The 20,928-nt window shown below is 41.4% G+C and overlaps 1 protein-coding gene across 8 annotated transcripts in view; it reads left to right on the top strand.

The window, feature by feature from the left end:
- The window catches only part of ACSM5 (acyl-CoA synthetase medium chain family member 5), a 29,588-nt gene extending 8,865 nt beyond the window's left edge, over positions 1-20,723 (top strand). For 5 of the 8 annotated variants that reach the window (XM_027527429.1, XM_027527427.1, XM_027527434.1 and 2 more), the window contains 11 exons: positions 1,673-1,928; positions 4,458-4,601; positions 6,037-6,190; positions 9,602-9,681; positions 11,042-11,165; positions 12,028-12,108; positions 12,247-12,348; positions 16,226-16,353; positions 16,439-16,538; positions 18,856-18,975; positions 19,385-20,723. In XM_027527429.1, coding sequence (XP_027383230.1) covers positions 1,673-1,928; positions 4,458-4,601; positions 6,037-6,190; positions 9,602-9,681; positions 11,042-11,165; positions 12,028-12,108; positions 12,247-12,348; positions 16,226-16,353; positions 16,439-16,538; positions 18,856-18,975; positions 19,385-19,501 — 1,406 coding nt within the window. In that variant the 3' untranslated portion in view covers positions 19,502-20,723. The remainder of the gene's footprint in view (positions 1-1,672; positions 1,929-4,457; positions 4,602-6,036; positions 6,191-9,601; positions 9,682-11,041; positions 11,166-12,027; positions 12,109-12,246; positions 12,349-16,225; positions 16,354-16,438; positions 16,539-18,855; positions 18,976-19,384) is intronic. The other 3 variants (XM_027527431.1, XM_027527432.1, XM_027527433.1) reach the window with 2 other exon arrangements.
- Positions 20,724-20,928: the final 205 nt, after the last annotated feature.

Here is a 20,928-nt window from a genome sequence, read left to right as displayed (position 1 = left end):
TGCAAATCAATACAAACTCATGTCAGAAAATTAACCTTCCCATATGATCAAACTTAATCCAACCATTTTGTGAATAGGTTGTCCTCCCCCAAATTTTATTTTTACATATTTTTGAACAATAAATAAAAGTGAGCAGCATTTCAGAGTATCCAGCTCTGAAGAAAAGAAACAGGCACACAGGTTTGGGGACTTCTCCATATTCTGCCATGAATATAAAATCCATTGAAATGGGGACTGAGGTAAGGGAGCTCCTGAGGACCTGCTGTGTTCCAGGCACTGTGTTAGGCGCCTTGCATGATCAAAACTTCTCTTTGCATTATTATTATCATTTTTTTCTGGAATGATAACTGGAAAATGTCTCCAGTGTCCCCAGTTATACACATACCCTATTTCTTTGATGTCCAAGTAGCTCAAGACCATGTTCTCCATCACCACATCAAGTCTAGCATCCTGTTGATTTCCAAGGCTACACAACCTGAATGACCTCACTTTCTCACATCCCCACGTTCTCCTGATAAGCACTTGTCACTTTTCTTCCAGGCTATGGTATTCACCTCGTTTCTCTTGCTGACAGCTCCGGCTGTCCACCATCTGCCTGGGCTGCCAAAGCTCCGGATAGAACAGACTTATATTAGAAACAGCTAAAACAGAGAGGTGGAGTGAAGAGCCAAACTGCTCAGCTCCCAAAGTGTTCATGCTGGGCTTTAAGTCCTGTAAAGTTTGGAAGATAGAGAGAAGGGAAATGAAGGTTTTGCTTGGACTCCACCCTATTTGGGATTGGCCCTTTCCTCTGTCTTCTATCCTCACTCACTGGGTGGCCGATTATTTTAGGATCTCTTTCTTCTCATCTGTGAAATGAGAATGTTGGACTCGGTGGAGTGTGGAGTGTTTACAGCCTGCATTCTGAGATGTTCAAGTGGTTTTTCAAGTGTCTGATTAAAATTTGTCTGCTTTCTGCTTCCTTATCACTTCCCCTTAAGAGTAAATGAACTCAACTACTAGAGAGTGGTTTTGTTTGAAGTAATATGAGGTCATGGAGCCCCCACTGCTATACCCTTGCCCCCACCCCAAGTGATCCACACCCAACGCTAAGATTCACTATAGCCTTTTGTTTGAAAGGCCTGAAAAAGCATGGAACTAGGTAATCTCTGCTTGTGTGCTTGCTAAGTTGCTTCAGTCATGTCCGACTCTTTAAGACCCTATAGACTGTAGCCTGCCAGGCTGCTCTTTCCATGGGATTCTCTAGGCAAGTATAATGGAGTGGGTTGCCATTTTTTCTCCAGGTAATTTCTAGGACAATGTAATACAGTGTTCAAGATCATGGAGAGTTAAGGTTAATAACTTAACCTTAACTGCCTGGGTTCACAGTCACAGCTCTACAGCATTTTAGCTGTGTGATCCTGGGCTAGTTAATTTATTTAAGGCCTAAGGGTCTAGGTCTTAGTGTTTTGAATCTGCCAAACGGGTTTAATGATAACATCTACTTTCCAGGGTTGTAAGAATTAAATGAAATAATGCATGCAAAGTTCTTAGCATGTGTAAATGTTCTGTAAATATTCTCTGAATTTCAATATTTTATCATTAATAGTGCCTTTTCCAGTTCAGGCATTCTAAGTATCTCTGGCCCTTTCCTGCTTCTATCTGGGAATATCCGGTCTGGACCTGTTCACAGGGGTCTTCCCTGTCTCCCAGTCAACATCCCCTCTCTGTGTGGTATCAGGGGCCATCATGATTCCTGGCATCTCTCAGCTGACAGAAAAAGACCTCAAATTTCGGCTGCAGGCATCCAGAGCCAAGGCCATTATCACCAGTGACTCCTTGGCTCCACGGGTGGATGCCATTAGCGCCGACTGCCCTTCCCTTCAAACCAAGCTGCTTGTGTCAGACAGCTATCGGCCAGGCTGGATGAACTTCAGGGAACTCCTCTGGTAAGTTGGAACTCTCCAGAGGAGAGCATAAAAATAAGGCCAAGGCATTTCCCCCTGCGTAAAAAGAATGCATTTCTAATTGCCCATGGAAAGAGTGAATCACTTTGGAAGCCAGACAGACCTAAGACCTAATCCCGGTGACTACCTGAAGTTCCTTCAGTGTTACTCACTTAGTCAGGACTGGAATTGTCACTAGATATTTTTGTGCATTTGCCTCTATGATGTGGTAATAAATACAGATTATCAGCTGGAGTAAATGAGATGATTTACATGATGCAAAATTAATAATCTAATTTCTTCCATGTATTGAGTGCTAAATGTATTTTGAACTGTGGTGTTGGAGAAGACTCTTGAGAGTCCCTTGGACTGCAGGGAGATCCAACCAGTCCATCCTAAAGGAAATCAGTCCTAAATATTCATTGGAAGGACTGATATTGAAGCTGAAACTCCAATACTTTGGCCACCTGATGCGAAGAACTGACTCATTAGAAAAGACCCTGATGCTGGGAAAGATTGAAGGCAGGAGGAGAAGGGGACGACAGAGGATGAGATGGTTGGATGGCATCAACGACTCAATGGACCTGAGTTTAAGTAAATTCTAGGAGTTGGTGATGAACAGGGAGGCCTGGTGTGCTGCAGTCCATGGGGTCGCAAAGAGTCAGACACAACTGAGCGACTGGACTGAACTGAATTGAAATGTATTCCAGGTGTTGTACTGGGTTAGCATTCACCTTCATTCAATCTTGCAACAAAACTTTAGCGAACACCTGTTTTGTGACAAGCATGGTACTTGATACTCGGACAATAATGAATCAGCATTGTCTTATTTAATCCTTGAAAAACCCTATAAAGTGCACTTTACCCTAGTTTTTCAGATGATGAAACTGAGACCTGGAAAGATAAAATGACATGTTTGAGATGATGATAAGTAATGAAGTCAAGGTTGAGACAGAACCAAAGCCATTTGCCTTTCAGTAAGGACTCATGGAAATCTAACTGGGCATTTGAGACTTTGTCTTGACTGGAGGCCAGAACTAAAATGGGTCCCTCACCCGGGCCTGCACTGTTAAGTCACAAATGTTTGTCTTCATAGATCAGGGGCATTAGATTCACCTGCTATTTCACTTTTTTTTTTTTTTTTTTTTAGCTAATCTCAGTATTTGTGTCTTGTCCCTAGCTTAAAAGAAAACTTTGTGTCACTTGCATTTAATTGTATTATCATTTTTAGGACTATAAGACTCACACGCATAGGTTATAAATAGTGTATCCTGTATTTTATAAAATATTATATTTCCAACATGTGGCATTGTCTGTACTTTCCTTATATTCCAATATAATCATAAGCAGCTGAAAGTTTAACGGCAAATCATCAATATATGTAAGAAATACGGTTAGATACAAAAATATATTTTCAAGTTTGAGGACATGGTAAATGGTTTTTTGAATGTCCTTTCCTACGCTAGAATACAAACTTTCCACCATAAAATTATGGGAATTTATTTATTTATTTATTTGAGTGTGTGCTTAGTCACTTCCACTGTGTCTGACTCTTTGTGACCCTATGGACTGGAGCCCACCAGGCTCCTCTGTCCATGGTATTCTCCAGGCAAGAATACTGGAGTGGGTTGCCATGCCCTCTTCCAGGGAATCTTCCTGACCCAGGGATCAAACTCTCATCTCTCATGTCTCCTGCATTGGCAGGCAGGTTCTTTACCACTAGCGCCACCTGGGAAGCCCCATTTATTTATTTTAGAGTGAAGTTCGAAATACAGATTTTAAGGTCCCACATCTGACCTACTTAACCAGACATATCTGAACAAGGGCCCAGATCCTTATGTTCAGTGATCTGCCCACGTGATTTTGATGAGATGTCAGGTTGGTCTGAATCAGCAGGCTCTCAATTTTGGCGGTCATTAGAATTACGTAAGGAACTTAGAAAATTTAAAAAAAAAAAACCAGTGCCCAGGCCCACCAACAAAGATTCTGATTCCATTTTCTTCAGCTTGGAGCCCAGGGAATAGTATTTCTTTCAAAAAACCTATCGAGTGATCCTAAGACGCAGCCAGGATGAGAAATGGTGAGTTAGAGCATTCTCCAGATCACAAAACTTTTAGGAATTACCCACATCTCAAAATTCCAAATTTAGGGAACACTTAGGAAAACAACTCTAAATTACCAGGAACTGAGGTAGAACTCATAAATGCTGGTTTCACCAGAAGGTCTCATGCCTTGATAAAAGCACAGGTTTCTTTTGAGTGAGTCATTTAATTATTCTGAGCCTCAATTTCCTTATGTGCAAATGGTTATAACCCCATGACATGATTGTAGGGGTCAGAGATAACTCAAGCTGGAGCTTCCAGCAGGTACCTCACGCATGGTATTTATCAAATGTAGCCTGTCTTGTTGTTATAGATATTACTGTGACTGTTGTTATAGATATTACTGTGACTGTCATAGATATTACTTGTTATAGATATTACTGCTGGTGCTGCTAGCAGTACCCCTATAATATTTTTTTATATTTTACAGGGAGGCAGCCACAGAACACAACTGTGCCAGGACCAGGGGTCAAGACCCAGTGGCCATCTACTTCACAAGTGGCACAACTGGGACCCCCAAGATGGTCGAGCACACCCAGGCCAGCTACGGACTGGGTTTTGTGGCCAGTGGGAGGTACCAGGGGTTAGCTTGCCTGGTGGGTCCAAGGAACTGAAAAGTAGGTGGGTGAGCTGGAGGAGTGTGGGTGAGGGGGAAAGTGGCAGGAGTCGAAGTTAGGAGCTAACATGGGGGCAAATCAGGTAAGGATCAGAAGGCTTTGGGCTTTACTTTGAGTGAGGTGTTCCTGTTTTTTTTTTTTTTTTTAAGTCTGGTAAACTACATGTACCATTAAATTTACTATTTTAACCATTTTAAGTATATAGTTCAGTGTCATTAAATAAATGCACATTTTTGTGCAATCGTCCCCACCGTTCAACTGCAAAACTTTTTCATCTTGCAAATCTGAAAGCCTGTACCATTGTACAAAAGCCCCCTAATGCCTCCTATCCCCAGCCCTGAAACAACCATTCTACTTTCTGTCATAAAGAATTTGACTCCTCTGGGAACCTCATAAAAGTAGAATCATACAATATTTTTCTTTTTGTGTCTTACTTATTCTACTAAGCATGATACCTTCAAGGTTCATTCATGTTGTAGCCTATGTAAGAATCTTCTTCCTTTTTAGAACTGAATAATGTAACATGGTGTCTATACTAATATTGCTTATCCATTGCTTATCCACTGATGGACACTTGGATTGCTCCCACGTTTTATTGTTGTCAATAGTGCTGCTATAAACACGGGTGTACAAATATCTGTTCAATTCTTCTGGATATATAATCAGAAGTAGAATTGCTGGATAATATGGTGAGCCTATGTAATTTTTTGAGGAACATTGGAGTATTCTGAGCAGAGGCGTGACAAGATCTGATTTGCTTTTTTTTAAAAGGATAACTCAGAATATTGGGTTAAGAATAAACTGTAGGAGGCAAAGGTGAAGCAGATGGCCACTTGAGAGGCCAGTGCATTGAGAGGCAAAGGTGGAGGCTTGCCTGGGGGAATAGCAGTGGAAGGAGCAACCGGAAGTATGATCCTGAAAGTGTTTTGAATGTAGACCTATAAGATTTGATGAGAGGTAAGAGACAAACCTCAAGGATGAGGCAAGTTTATGCTTATGCTTACTAAACTATAAGCCCCTCCAAAAAAGACAAATCATTCATTTTTCTACCTCCAATGGTAAGGGCAGGATAAATACTAAATACATATTGACTGAATAAATAAAGTGCCCTTCCACATTATTTCGAGATTACTTGTTCCCTTATATATCACTCTCAGTAGATTGTGAAGTCTTTGGAAGCGGCACATTTGTCTTTTTGAGTCTAGCCTAGGACATAGGAATTTAGAAGATGCTCAATAAATGCTTTGGAGGCAGTCTGGTTTTATGGTTCTTATACAGATATGACAAGTGTAAGTGAGTGAGTAGGGTTCCAAATAGGAGAACAGACTAATGTAATTCTTTTTAAAGGTAGAAACTTTGCTGAGGGTTCTGATTTCCTCCCATTTTTGGCAGGAGGTGGGTGGCCTTGACCGAATCAGACATCTTCTGGAACACAACTGATACTGGCTGGGTGAAGGCAGCCTGGACGCTCTTCTCTGCCTGGCCTAATGGATCTTGCATTTTTGTGCATGAGTTGTCCCGGTTTGATGCCAAATTTATCCTAAATGTAAGAGACAAAAACACCTCTTCTGTGTTGGGTATAAATTAGTTGAGTGGGATATAGGTTTTGAGTGTACAGGATAAAAGGCATGAATCAGTGACTATAAAGTTTCTTCGATGTTGACATTAATCCCAAAGGCTCCCAGGACCTTCCATAATCTGGTTCATGCCCTCCTGGTTGTCTTGAATCATTGCCTATCCTCTAGCTATATTCCTAGACATAAGACCACTTAACATCTCCAAACCTTTGCATGTTCTATTTGTTTTTTTGTGGAGTGCCTTTTCTGGTACTACTTTCTTCCTTGTACTCTTGTCAAAAGCAGAGTTATTTATCAAAACCTTGGTGGAAAATTATAACCTGCTCCTCAACAGTGTGTGCTGCTGTCCTTGGTGCCTAGCATAGATAGTTCACCCCACCCTGACTCTCCAGCCATCCTGCCAGGGTTTTCTCATAATCAATGTCCCCAGTGAAGATATAGGGCATCTTTCTGCTGCCCTCCACATCCTAACCACAGTTTTTTAAAACATCAGAGGAACCATCTGCCCATGCTCTTTGCATTGAGGCAAGCTGTATAACATGGTGGTTAATACAACAGGCTGGGCCATTAGTCAGACCTGGTCTTTGATCCTACATCTTCCACTGTGTTTTCTTGGGAAAGTCACATAATCTCCTTGAGCCTCATGTTTCTCATTGGAAGGGAAGAAAGGGATAATATGGTTCTAGAGAGCTGTTATGAGAATTAAATAATATTAGGCATATGGCCTGGCACATAGTAGGTTCTTCAGATTAGATCAGATCAGTCCCTCAGTCATGTCCGACTCTTTGCAACCCCATGAATTGCAGCACGCCAGGCCTCCCTGTCCATCACCAACTCCCAGAGTTCACTCAGACTCACGTCCATCGAGTCAGTGATGCCATCCAGCCATCTCATCTTCTGTCGTCCCCTTCTCCTCCTGCCTCCAATCCCTCCCAGCATCAGAGTCTTTTCCAATGATTCAACTCTTCACATGAGGTGGCCAAAGTACTGGAGTTTCAGCTTTAGCATCAGTCCTTCCAAAGAAATCCCAGGGCTGATCTCCTTCAGAATGGACTGGTTGGATCTCCTTGCAGTCCAAGGGACTCTCAAGAGTCTTCTCCAACACCACAGTTCAAAAGCATCAGTTCTTCAGTGCTCAGCCTTCTTCACAGTCCAACTCTCGCATCCATACATGACCACAGGAAAAACCATAGCCCTGACTAGACGAACCTTTGTTGGCAAAGTAATGTCTCTGCTTTTGAATATGTTATCTAGGTTGGTCATAACTTTCCTTCCAAGGAGTAAGGGTCTTTTAATTTTATGGCTACAATCACCATCTGTAGTGATTTTGGAGCCCAGAAAAATAAAGTCTGACACTGTTTCCACTGTTTCCCCATCTATTTCCCATGAAGTGGTGGGACCGGATGCCATGATCTTCGTTTTCTGAATGTTGAGCTTTAAGCCAACTTTTTCACTCTCCACTTTCACTTTCATCAAGAGGCTTTTGAGTTCCTCTTCACTTTCTGCCATAAGGGTGGTGTCATCTGCATATCTGAGGTTACTTATATTTCTCCCTGCAATCTTGATTCCAGCTTGTGTTTCTTCCAGTCCAGCGTTTCTCATGATGTACTCTGCATATAAGTTAAATAAACAGGGTGACAATATACAACCTTGACGAACTCCTTTTCCTATTTGGAACCAGTCTGTTGTTCCATGTCCAGTTCTAACTGTTGCTTCCTGACCTGCATACAAATTTCTCAAGAGGCAGATCAGGTGTTCTGGTATTCCCATGTCTTTCAGAATTTTCCACAGTTGATTGTGATCCACACAGTCAAAGGCTTTGGCATAGTCAATAAAGCAAAAATCAATGTTTTTCTGGAACTCTCTTGCTTTTTCGATGATCCAGCAGATGTTGGCAATTTGATCTCTGGTTCCTCTGCCTTTTCTAAAACCAGCTTGAACATCAAGAAGTTCACGGTTCACATATTGCTGAAGCCTGGCTTGGAGAATTTTGAGTCATCATCATCAAACTCACCATCATTATTACTCATCCAGGGCTTGATAGACCAATGTGTGCCTTCTCCCTCCCCTTCCCCCAACTCTGAAGTAGTGTATTAGTCATCTACTGCTGTGTAGTAAATTACTCCAAAATATATGAATTAAAAAGGAGTTTCCCTGGTGGCTCAGTGGTAAAGAATCCACCTTCCAATGCAGGAGACACAGGTTCAATCCCCGAGTTGGGAAGATCACCTGGAGAAGGAAATGGTAACCCACTCCAGTATTCTTGGCTCAAAAGAGTCAGACATGACTTAGTGACTAAAACAACATATAAATTTAAAGCACAAATATTTATTATCTCACAGTTTCTGATGATCGGGAATCTGGGATCAGCTTCCAGGTGGTTCTGGATCTGGGTTTCTCAAAGCATTGCAGTCAAGAGGTCAGAAAGCTATACTCATGTTGATAGTGGCATTATTCATAATTGTCAAAAGGTGGAAGCAATCCAAGTTCTATCAACCCAGATAGAATGTGACACATACTTACAACGGATTATTATTCTGCCTTTAAAAAAAAGGAAATCCTGCTACATACTACATCATGTTGAAAACATTAGGTTAAGTGAAATAATATATAGGACAGAAAGACAGATAATATATAAATACCTAGAGTAATCAAATTCATGGAAACAAAGTAGATGGTCAGAGGATGGGGGGAGGGGAAATAAGGAGTTACCATGTAACAGGTAGAGAGTTTTAGTTTGGGAAGATTACAAAAAGTTCTAGAGGTGAGTGGTGGTGATGATTGCAAAAGAGCATGAATTTATTTAATAGCACTGGACTGTACTTAAAAATAGTTAAAATGGTAAATTTTCCGTTATATTTATCACAATAATAAGACAAAAGATGTCAGCTAGGACTGCAGCTATCTTGAGATTTGACTGGGATTGGAGATTATGTTTTAAACTGCACTTATGTAGGTTTTAGAAAATGCCAATTCCTCACTGGTTCTTAGCCAGAAGCTTCAGTTGCTCACTACAAGAACTTGTCCATTGGATGACCGGAGTGTTCTCACAACACAGCAGCTTGTTTTTCCCAGAGTGAGGGAACCAAGAGACAGAGAGACAGTGAAAGTGCCCAAGGCGGAAGCTGTAGTCCTACTGCCACATCTGGGTTAGCCTACTGGTCACATAGACCAAATGTGGTACATTGTGGGAGGGGACTGAGTTTGAATACTGGTAGGTGGAAATCATTCCAGGCCATCTCGGACGCCGGGTACCACATGGCGTTCTCAACTTTTCTCCTCTGGTAATGGGAATATAAAGACCTGATTCACCCACTCCCCCTCCATGAAATCCCACCCTCGTCACTCTAAGAAGATCTCCACACTTTGTTTTTGTTTAGACTCTGTCCAGGTTCCCGATCACCACCCTCTGTTGTGTCCCCACCATGTTCCGTCTGCTTGTGCAGGAGGACCTAACCAGGTATGGCCCATCTTTTTGGTGCTTTAGTGCTTTTAGATACCCAAGTATCTAAATATATAGCACAGGTACCCCTTATAACACATGTCCCCTCTTATTCCAATTTTCTTTCTCTCAGTGTCTCTCTTTCTCTCTCTCTCACACACATGTACACACATACTCACAAGCATATATACCCATATCCTTTGTAGACACCTCTTAGGAATGAACTTCTGGCCCCCAGGAATTTGCAACCAAATGGAACTGAACCGAGTAGAACTAAACAGTCTGAAATTTTGGTGCTTACACCCATATACCCGTAGGCCATTCCCTCAGCAACGAGATTAGAAAAAATGACGGATAATTGTTAATCACCTGTGGAATAGGTTTGTGGCCAGAGCCTTAGGTCTGGTGGGACTAACAAGTCCACCACAATAGAAGCTCCATCCATCCCATACCAACTCCAGCCAGCCATTCTCAAGTGAATGCCACCCAACAGAGGGTGACAAGACCTTGCAGATGGGTCCCATCTCGGGTGAATCCAAGGCAACATCTTCTGATGGGGCAAGTTTCACTGCTGGGTCAGGAAGAGAGAGGCCCATCCCCATTGGTAACCTACTGACCCTCATCTCTGTCTCCCTTTGCCTATTCTCTCCCAAGTAATGGGAGTTGCCCCAACCCCCTTATCTTCCCTAATCCCATATATCTGGTCATAAAGTGCCTAAGAGAGTGAGTTCTTCCATGATTCTCAAGGTTAATTCTTCTATGATGTAAGAATTCTTCCTATCTGTCAATATATTGTGAATATTTACACAGCATGATTTGATCAAAAGCAGGCTTAGAATGATTTGTTTAAGCAGAAAGTGATTGAAAGATATTAGGTAATAGCCAAACCAATTTAATCCAAAGGGGAAAATGATCATAAATTTATTTACAGTCTCTGATCTTTCACATGTTGAATAATTTGTTGAATACTTTTGCAAAAGACTTAATATCTGTCAGAATTTGGGGGTTTCTAAAGGGCTACTTTCTATCTTCTTAGTTGTTAATTGATTTCTCTTTTTCACAGGTGGTTGTCCTAACCAACTTATTATCAATCAGTTTGTTTGCAACTAAATCATTTTGACCAGTTCATGTGGAATTCACCATTGTTATGCCAAAACCTACTGTGTGAGGTTCTGATTTTATTTTAAACTCAGATAAGATTAAAAAAAAATTTTTCTGTCCATGCGTGCAAGGTCAGGGCACTTGGGGCAGATTTATAAATCTTTATAAGTATGGGCGCCTATGCTTTAGTGCCTCAAGGTGTCTTCCAGCAGTGCTAGAGTATGGGGTTGGGCATGGGGATTCTGACACATGTGGCCTTGTTTTTTGGTTGAGAAAGGTACCAGTTTCAGAGCTTGAGACACTGTGTGACCGGAGGGGAGGCCCTGACTCCTGATGTGAGGGAAAAGTGGAAGAGCCAGACGGGCCTGGAGCTGCACGAAGGCTATGGCCAGTCTGAAACCGTGAGTGCTGCCAGGCCAGTCCCTGCCCAGGTCACCTCCATTTGAGCCCTCTGCCAGTCAATAGGGATAGCTGGTCTGCAGGGCCTCCTGCATTTCTGGCTATTGTCTCTGTGACACCTTCAGGGACTGCCCTGTCCGCAAGGAAGAGAGTGAAGTCGCTTAGTCATGTTCAACTCTTTGCGACCCCATGGACTGTAGCCTACCAGGCTCCTCCGTCCATGGGATTTTCCAGGCAAGAGTACTGGAACGGGTTGCCATTGCCTTCTCCAGAGGATCTTCCCGACCCAGAGATCGAAACCGGGTCTCCCACATTGCAGGCAGACGCTTTACCATCTGAGCCACCAGGGAAATCCATTCTCCATTCACAAGGAGGAGAAGCTAGTAACAAAACACTAGCTTTTGTTAGAAACACAATCGGCCTTTCTTCTCTTTTGTTTTAAAGGTAATTTAATTTCACAATGACACCATAGCCAGCGAACTAACGCTCATGGCTGAGGTATTTGTCTCCACCAGGACAGCCCATGTCAGTCTCTGGTCAGCGCCCAGTCTTAAACAGCATTCTCTACAGCCACCTGGGCACAGACTTGGTGATTAATTGAGTCATTTAGCTTCGTGACCGCTTAAGCTCTTTATGTGTGAGTGTCCATTTGAGTGTTCAATAAGGGTTTGTTCTCTATGGAAAGAATTGAAGGAAGAAAGGAAGCAAAGGGAGGGAAGGAAGAAAGGAAAGATGAAAGGAAGGAGAGAGGAAGAAGAAGAAAGAAGGAGACAGAGTTTGAAGGCAGGGTGAAAGGAAAGGCACGGACCAGGAAGGAGACTAAGGAGAAAAGCCTCCTCCTTATTGGTTCTGGTTTCTCTTCAGGTTGTAATCTGTGCCAATCCAAAAGGGATGAAAATCAAGTCAGGATCCATGGGGAAAGCGTCCCCACCATATGATGTGCAGGTAGGCAGCCTCTCCCAACTGTTGATAAGGCTTGAAGAAGAGAGCAAACATACATATCTGTATTAGCAATAGCAGACATCCGGCAGGGTGGCCTGGCTGTACAGACATCAAGACACCCTCCTGTGATCTCTCTGCCAGGTTGTAGATGAGGAGGGCAATATCTTACCTCCTGGAGAAGAAGGGAATGTTGCCATCCGTGTCAGACCCACCAGACCCTTCTGTTTCTTCACTTGCTATTTGGTAAGTAACAGGGAATGGCCATTTTCACAGCAATTGCACTGTCTCAAGCATGGTGCTCCATGCTTTATAAGTATTTATTTGTTTAACTTTTGCAATAACTGCATGAGTTGGCACTAATATTGATAAGATGTTATTATCAATAAGGAAGCTGTTATAGAAAGATGAAGTGACTTATCCAATATCAATCACTTACTATTAATATGTACAGTACATGGGATTTAAATGTGGTGTGTCTAAGGGCACATGCCATCATTTTAATGATGAGATAAGGGCAACTCAATCATTTTAATGATGATAAAATCAAGGTTCAGAGAAGGGAAGGGACTTATCGAAGGTCAAATTAAAATTTCTTATAAGAGCCTAGTTTTCAGGACTCGTTGCCTTCAGTCTTGTGTGGATAAGGGTTTGCTGTCAGGGCTTGTGTCCTGGGTTTCCAGTCCAAGTTTATGTGATAATCCAGTAATAAATTCTCCCTTATACCTACCTTGGGTGGTATTTATAATGGATTGTTTTCTCCAAACTCTTCTCTACAAAACTCTGCTGACCTGGTTCTCAATCCTGGATGCTCATTAGTAGCAGCTTGGAAGCTTCATCCATTACTGATACTCAACTTCCAAGTCAGTGAGAGGCAACTTTTCTGAGAATGGGCCTCAGCTCCCAGGTGATCCATATGTGTGGCCCAAATTTATAGGAACTCCATCTGCTGTGTATACTAGGCCTCAGTCAGCAGCAATATTGGAAGAAGCAGATGAAAAACAGTCCATTTGTTTTTGAAATGCTGTACATGTATTTTGTGACTTTTCTGTGATTACAAGAGGAAAATCTTTCATGATATTCCATTTAAAGTCATAGAAAATGAAGTTGCTCAGTCGTGTCCGACTCTTTGCAACCCCATGGACTGCAGCCTACCAGGCTCCTCCGTCCATGGGATTCTCCAGGCAAGAATACTGGAGTGGGCTGCCATTTCGTTCTCCAGGGGGTCTTCCCAACCCAGGGATCGAACCCAGGTCTACCCACATTGCAGGCAGACGCTTTAACCTCTGAGCCACCAGGAGGCCACACAAGCTACCTACATAACAACAACAACAAGATAGTAATTCCATCAAGCAGAGATGATGTGAAAATTTAAATGTATTTCCTTCTAATCACTTTTGTAAACAAAAGTAAATCCTTGACTTTCCTGAAGAATTTATTCTGTATTCACTGAGTACCGACTTCATGCCACTAAGCATTCAGCACTGGACAGGAAAGATAAGACCCTTGTCCTCATAGGGCTTCCATATAGGACCTTTGTGAGTCTGTGATCATGCCATTGAGAGTCAATGTAAAGTTTTTCCTAACAAGAACATTTCCTTTCTTCAACTTTTTCATTTCATCCTGGCACTAGCTGTTAGTTTTGTTTCTGGGTGATTTTTAGCAAAGAAAATTCTTAAGGCATTTAATCTCTTCATGAGAATCATGGAGCATTGAAAATTAATAGAGGTTGTCAGGCCAGAGTTGCTCTGTGAATGCTGAGTTGTCAGTAGGACTGACCAGGTAAGCTCATCCCCCTTCATTAGTGCGTACATTCCAAATAGCTGAGATTGTACTTGTCAATTAAACCAATGTGCCCACATCAATTTTATGCCCAGGGTAAGGAATTTACTTATTTTCCTATGGGTAAGCAAACTGTCAAATGCCAGATGTTCATTAGAGAGTTGTTTATAACAGACAAAAAAATGTGGACGTACTATCTGAATTTCTAACAGTGGGAAATTAGTTACATAAATGATATTATAGCCCTCCATATTAAAAAAAGAAGAAGAGATAGAAAGAAAGAAAAAGAAGAAAAAAGAAAGGGAAAGGACTAAAAAGAAAATGAATCCAATTTCTAATAACATGAAATTGTTTAAATAATTAATATTGCAGTCACACGGGAATATTATGCAACTATTTTATATTTCATATTTATATTTGACTTTTTATTCTTCTGAGGAGATATTCATGATATATTGTTAACTAAAGTAAAATTGGATTTTAGAAATACATAGAACAGAATGTTTTGTATTCACACAAACGTGTATATGCATAGAATCACAGATAAGCCATGAAAAGGTCCCATACACAAGATCAAATTTTTAGCCTTAGTTATCTGAATAGTGAGACTGATCTTTTGTCATCCTTCATCTTTATTTTGTATTTATTCTATAAGAAATATATGATTATTAATATAGAAATGATAAATTTTTTTAAATGAAAGGGTCCTCAAGTACAGTTTCACATATAATTGGTACCACACCATACCACAACTTTGTACTATGTACTTTTTAACATTATGTCATGAGCCTTTTTTGTGGCACTCAATATTTTTGGAAAAATTCATTTTTTTAATGACTATTTAGAGGTCCCCCACTTTGGGAGTAATATGATTATTAAGCTTTGTGTAGCACATTCCCTCCTGAGGGCCTTGGCTCTGACGGCAGCACATTGAATACATCTCTATGCCCAGCCTGACAACAAGCATCATTACCCTGAGAAAGAGACTTATTCACAAAAACATTATCATAAGTCTCAATATCTAATAGAATAAATTTCTCCTTCTTACTTAATTTCTTTAGAAATGTTTTACCTACTTACTCTTATTTCTCTTTTCTTTCATGGTCAGTTTAGAATCAACTTGTCAGTTTCTCTGTAAACTGTTAGCATTTTAGTTGGAGTTGCATTGTTTATAGATTAATCTGTGGATAATTAACATCTTTATGATATTAAGTGTATCTTTCTAGTTATGCATATCTTCTTTGATGTTCTATAGAGTTTTATCTTTTCTGTATATGCTTCTTACAGATTTTGTGTTAGATTCAGTTTTAGGTATTGATAGTTTAGCTTTTCTTTATTTTTCAGAATGCATTTTTTAAATTAAAGTATAATTTACATACAATGAAATGTCCCTGTGTTACATGTACAGATCAATGAATTTTGACATGTGTATTCAATGACTTTTGACACGTGTATTCACCTGTATAACCACCATGGCAATTAAGATACAGAACATTGTTTATTTCCCCCAAAAGTTCTGTTGTGCCCTTTTGCAGTCGACTCCTAGAATCCAGGCAATTGCTAAATTGCTTGTCATCATTGAAGAATAATTTTCCCCTTTTTTAAAAAAAGAACTTTATGTAAATAGAATCAAAGTATTAATTTGTGTGTGTCTGCTTTCTTTTTTTCAGCACATGTTTTTGAGATTCATCTGCATGTGTCAATAACTTGTTCCTTTTTCCTGCTGAGCAGTAGCTTTTACTTTAAAGCTTTGAGAATCAGAATCTGATGTTTTATTTCTTTCCTCTACCCTTGCTTTTGCCAACCATCCCCTTTCTATTTTCAGTGATTGCTGAGCACAAAGAGTATCAGTGTGCTCTTTTATCCTGAAAAACACGGAGCTCAAACCAGGGCTTTGAAACAACCTAGAGGAGTGGAATGGGGAGGAAGGTGGGAAGGAGATTCAAGAGGAAGGGGACATATGTATACCTATGGCTGATTCATGTCGATGTTTGACAGAAACCAACAAAATTCTGTAAGGCAGTTATCCTTCAATTAAAAAATTAATTCATTACAAAAAAAAAAAAGAGCTAACAACCCTGTGCCCACCCCCCTGCCCACAAGTATGCTGCCTAGACACTTCTAAGGATGGTAGTGAGTATCTGTCCTTAATCATTTTCTGGCAGCTTCCTTTCAGTTAAAAAAGGGAAAACCCACAGATTCACAGCTCCTTGTCCAGTGGGGATCTGGTCACTGGATTTCCTGTTGAGGGGTCCTCAGACATCTGCAAGGGACTGCTTAGGCCTTATGTACTGAATGACTGTGTTCAGATGGCCCTTAATGGACTCACTGTGTCTTTCAGGACAACCCTGAGAAGACAGCAGCATCAGAACGAGGAGACTTCTACATCACAGGGGACCGAGCCTACATGGATAAGGATGGCTACTTTTGGTTCATGGGAAGAAATGATGACGTGATCAATTCCTCAAGGTCAAGTTGTCTATACTTTCCTTCTTCCTTTGAAGCTTCATAGGACAGAGGAGGACCCTTGAAAGAGTTTGTTTTTCTCTTCCAGCTACCGGATTGGGCCTGTTGAGGTGGAGAGTGCACTTGCTGAGCACCCAGCTGTCCTGGAGTCTGCTGTGGTCAGCAGCCCGGACCCCATTAGAGGGGAGGTAACTAGTCCAACCAAGAGCATTCCCTCCTGGTTCTGTACCTACCAGCACCCAGCAGAGTAACCTGGAAGGCCCAGGTTCCCCCATATCTCACTCCATCCAGGTACCACAAAGCCTGAAATCCCATTATCAGACAAATACACATGTCTTTTGGCTAAGCATTGCCTTCATGTCTTTGAGGATACAAATACTCTCCAGAGGGACACCATGGGAAAATATAAACACTTTGGTGTCAACTGGACATGGAACTGGATCCAAAAGGGGCTATTAGATGGAGATGTTGGTGGCAGGTGTGGGCTTTGTCATTCACCCTGTCCAATAAAAGGTCCTTTTCTATTTGCAGATGAGAGTATAGTGAGCATGCCAAACATGGTCACTGCTGGCTGTGACCTGGTAGGGATAGCCAACTTGAGGGATGACAAACTAAGTATCCCAAGTGACCTTGATATGTCAGATGTGCTCAGTCACTCAGTCATGTCCAACTCTTTGCAGCCCCATAGACTGTAGCCTGTCAGATTCCTCTGACAATGGAATTTTCCAGGCAAGAACACTGGAGTGGGGCACCCTTTCCTACTTCAAGAGATCGTCCCAACCCAGGGACCAAACCTGCATTTCTTGTGTCTCCTGCATTGGCAAGCAGATTCTTTACCAGTAGTACCATCTGGGAAGTCCATGATATATCAGAAAGATGAGCCAATTTTAATAAGCTGGCCTTTCTCAGGAAATATGCAAATACCTTCCAATGGGTGCCAGAAGAAGGGACAGTATGAGAGAAATAAACTCATAGGCAGACCTATGAACTTTTCAGTGGCTATAAATCCAGCATAATCCTAAAGTATAATGTAGTTACTTTATGAAAGTTGGTACAAGATCAAGCTACATCCTCAGAAGCCTCAGGAGAGAGGAGTGATTTGCAAAGTCTGGACCCTGGACTGCTCACAGCTGCATCTTCTGGGAGTTTTGTTTAAAATACAGATTTCTAGACTTAAAGTGAGACTTGCTGAATCAAAGTGATTGGGGATGCAACCTTAAGGAGTCTTCATTTTGACCAGAAGCCCCTAGCCAAGTGATTCTGATACCCACCAAAATCTGAGACCACTAATAAACAGTGAAGGAGATGAGAGTCCCATCTATGAGGTACAGAAATTGTACCTGGAAAAGTATGCCTAGTCCTGCATGCCCCAAATTAACTGGAGCTGTGACAAATCCCTGTATGTTCAAAGTTAAGCCAAGAATAGTGCTCAGACTAGAACCTGGCACATAGAAACTGTTTGATAAATGCTGGGTAGTTTTAACAGTAAGAGAAGGCCCTTCCTAAAAGCCAGATCTATCTGCACCTGAAATGGTATGAGATGCCCACCACTGGAATGTGTATAAAGACAATGAACCACTGCTGAGGGTATTGTTGGCAGAGTTGTATGCTGGCCTTTGAACTCTTCCATGAACTCTTCCATGGTTTCCATCAGAAACCATGTTCTGTTGTGTCTGAGTCTGGGACTGTTTCTTGTCCTTAGCAAGAGGCAACCTGCAAGAAAGATATGGGCAGAGAGAGCCAAGGTGCAGAATGTCCAGGATGTTTCAGGATGCCTGAAACAGCTGTGCAGCAAAATGCTTGCTGATTGCAAATACTCATACATGCAGTCTCAGAAAGACCCACCACCCCTTGAAAATGGTATAAATTTTCCCCCAGTCCTGCCTCTCCAACCCTATTCCTAGCTGCCTTCCTAGTTAGGAAAAGACTTCCCTGGTGGCTCAGATGGTAAAACAAATCTGCCTGCAATGCAAGAGACATGGGTTCAATCCCTGAGTTGGAAAGATTCCTGGAAAGGGGAATGGCTATCCACTCCAGGACCCTTGCCTGGAAAATTCCAGGGACAGAGTATCCTGGTGGACTACAGTCCACGGAGTCACAAAGAGTCAGCCATAACTGAGTAACTAAGCACACACAGGTGCACTATGAGCCCTAAGGAGTCTGTGAAACTCCTCTCTCCAAAGTATTGTCATCTTAAGAGAAGCATGTTGGCTTCTAACAGTGTCATTTCATGTATGGGGAAGAGTTTTGTAAATAGGATTCTAAATCACTCTATAAAAGCCATAATTCCCAATAATTACTCCCAATAATTGATCCTAAAAAGGCAGACAACAGAAAAAAATTGGTGTCCAATTTGCTGGCCCACTCCAAGGCACTGGTAAAAGTTTCATGTTGAGCTGGTAAATGTAAGCACTTATTCACAAAGCTAGGTTAAACAGAAAAGAGTTGTTATATGGGGACTGATTCTTTGTTTTTTCGTTTGTTTGGTTTTGGTTTTTTCAACAGGTGGTAAAGGCATTTATAGTTCTTTCTCCAGCCTATTCCTCGCATGACCCAGAGAAACTAACCCAAGAACTCCAGGAGCATGTGAAAAGGGTGACTGCTCCATACAAGTACCCCAGGAAGGTAAACATCTGGAAGTTCTAGGACTTGAAAAGCTGGGAAATCAAATGGGTATGTGCTCCATGCACTCCTACTCAGGGCCAGGCACTAGGAGTGTGAAGACTGAGTAACTCTAGCTGCTGCTTCATCCATTTCTCCCTGTTTCTTCACTGGGCCTTCCTTTTAGCACACTGTGTGGCCGCCCTAAAAATTGGCATAAACAAGATTCAATGGGTGGTACTGAAATGCTTCTGGAAAGTGCCTGTATTCCAGGCCAGCTGTTTTTATTGTTGCCATTTGGGGAAAACCAAGAATCATGGATGCTTTCCAATGACATGTCAGAGGGTAATGATTCTTTCAGGACAAAAGTCTTGCTGTGAAATGATAACTGTAAAGAGTTTTTTTTTTGTTTTTTTTTTTTTATGGTCACTAGATGGCCTTCGTTTCCGAACTTCCAAAGACGGTTTCTGGAAAGATTCAAAGGAGTAAATTGAGAAGTCAAGAGTGGAAAAATGAGAAGCAACCCCAGAAAGGCCCCATAAGTCACTGAAACTTCCAAGAGGAAGTGGTGGGATCACTGGTTAAACCCCACTTGGAGCAACATCCTTTCAACCCTACTGAAATCAAAGGCTTGCAGTCTCCAAGTGGGCATCCTTAGCATCATTGGATGACCCTGGAAGAAAGCAAAGAACATCATTAACCACCAATTCAGAGCCACTGCCCTGTCTAGCAACTGTTCAGTGGCTTAACTTCCTCATCTGTCTGGAGGTATCCTCAGTAGCTGCCCACTGGTCTTACTTCCTAATAAGCTTTTAGCTAGCCCTCCAAAGGACAGGTCACCAGAGTATTGGGAGCACTTGTGACCTTACTGCCAGGGGCAGTGTAACCACTTGAACCTTTTGATAAAGCTATTTGGTAATCATATCCAGGGCCACAAAATTTAATCATACCTTTAGTTCAGAAACTCCATCTTTGGAAATCACTACAAAACAAAATATTCAAGAGATAGTTACTGTAGAATTGTTTAAGACAGTGACAAATTGGGGGGGGGTAATTAATGCCTAAGTAATAGGGTAATGATTAACTAAATTGTGGTAGATTAACTCAATAACATGTTTTATAGCTGGCCATTAAAAATATGTGTTGGGAAAAACTTGGGCTACATTCATTTTGTCAATAAAAATAATATATGTATAGTGGGGAACCACAACTTTCTATGATAAAGGAAAATCTACAGAAGAAAAAAGTCTGGAGGAAGATACACTAAATGTTAACAGAAATTTTCTTCAGTATTGAAAATAATGGGTGATAGATTTTTCCTTTCCCTACATTTCTTTATTTTCCAAGTTTTTCAGTGAGTATATTTAAATCTTTTAATGAAAAAAAATTATTTTACAGAAATGATCACTGAATATCACACTCTGCCTCATATCTTGTTCTTCCTCCATATACAAACACATCAATTCCAAGTGCTAGCATGCTGTCTCATCCAGGAAAAATACAGGGACCTTAAGTCATGTCTCAGAAGCCCAGAAATGAAAAGCGTGGCTCTGGGCAGCTGAAACCAACCATGCAGAGAATAAGCAGGTGGAAACTGATCCTAGTGCTGCTGCCTGACTCTCAGCACTTTCATTCACTCATTGACCAATGTTTATTGAGTGCCTACTCAGTCCTGGACTGGGGACACACAAGGATAAGCAAAGCCAACTGGTCGTCATCTGTATTAGTCTGCTTGGGCTTTAATAACAAAGTACCATGAGCTGGGCAGCTTTAATGAAAGAGATTTATTTCCTCAGTTCTTCATCCTGTAAATCCCAGATCAAGGTGTTGGTAGGACTGGTTTCAGTCTGAGGCCTCTCTCCTTGGTTTGTAGATGGCTACCTTCTCATGGGTCTTCACATAGCCCCTTCTTTGTTCATGTGTATCCCAATCTCTTCTTGTAAGAACAATAGTTGTATTGGATTAAGGACCCAAATT

Source organism: Bos indicus x Bos taurus, chromosome 25, assembly GCF_003369695.1.
Source record: "Bos indicus x Bos taurus breed Angus x Brahman F1 hybrid chromosome 25, Bos_hybrid_MaternalHap_v2.0, whole genome shotgun sequence".
Taxonomy (NCBI): Eukaryota; Metazoa; Chordata; class Mammalia; order Artiodactyla; family Bovidae; genus Bos; species Bos indicus x Bos taurus.
This window is presented reverse-complemented; position numbering and strand designations above follow the sequence as displayed.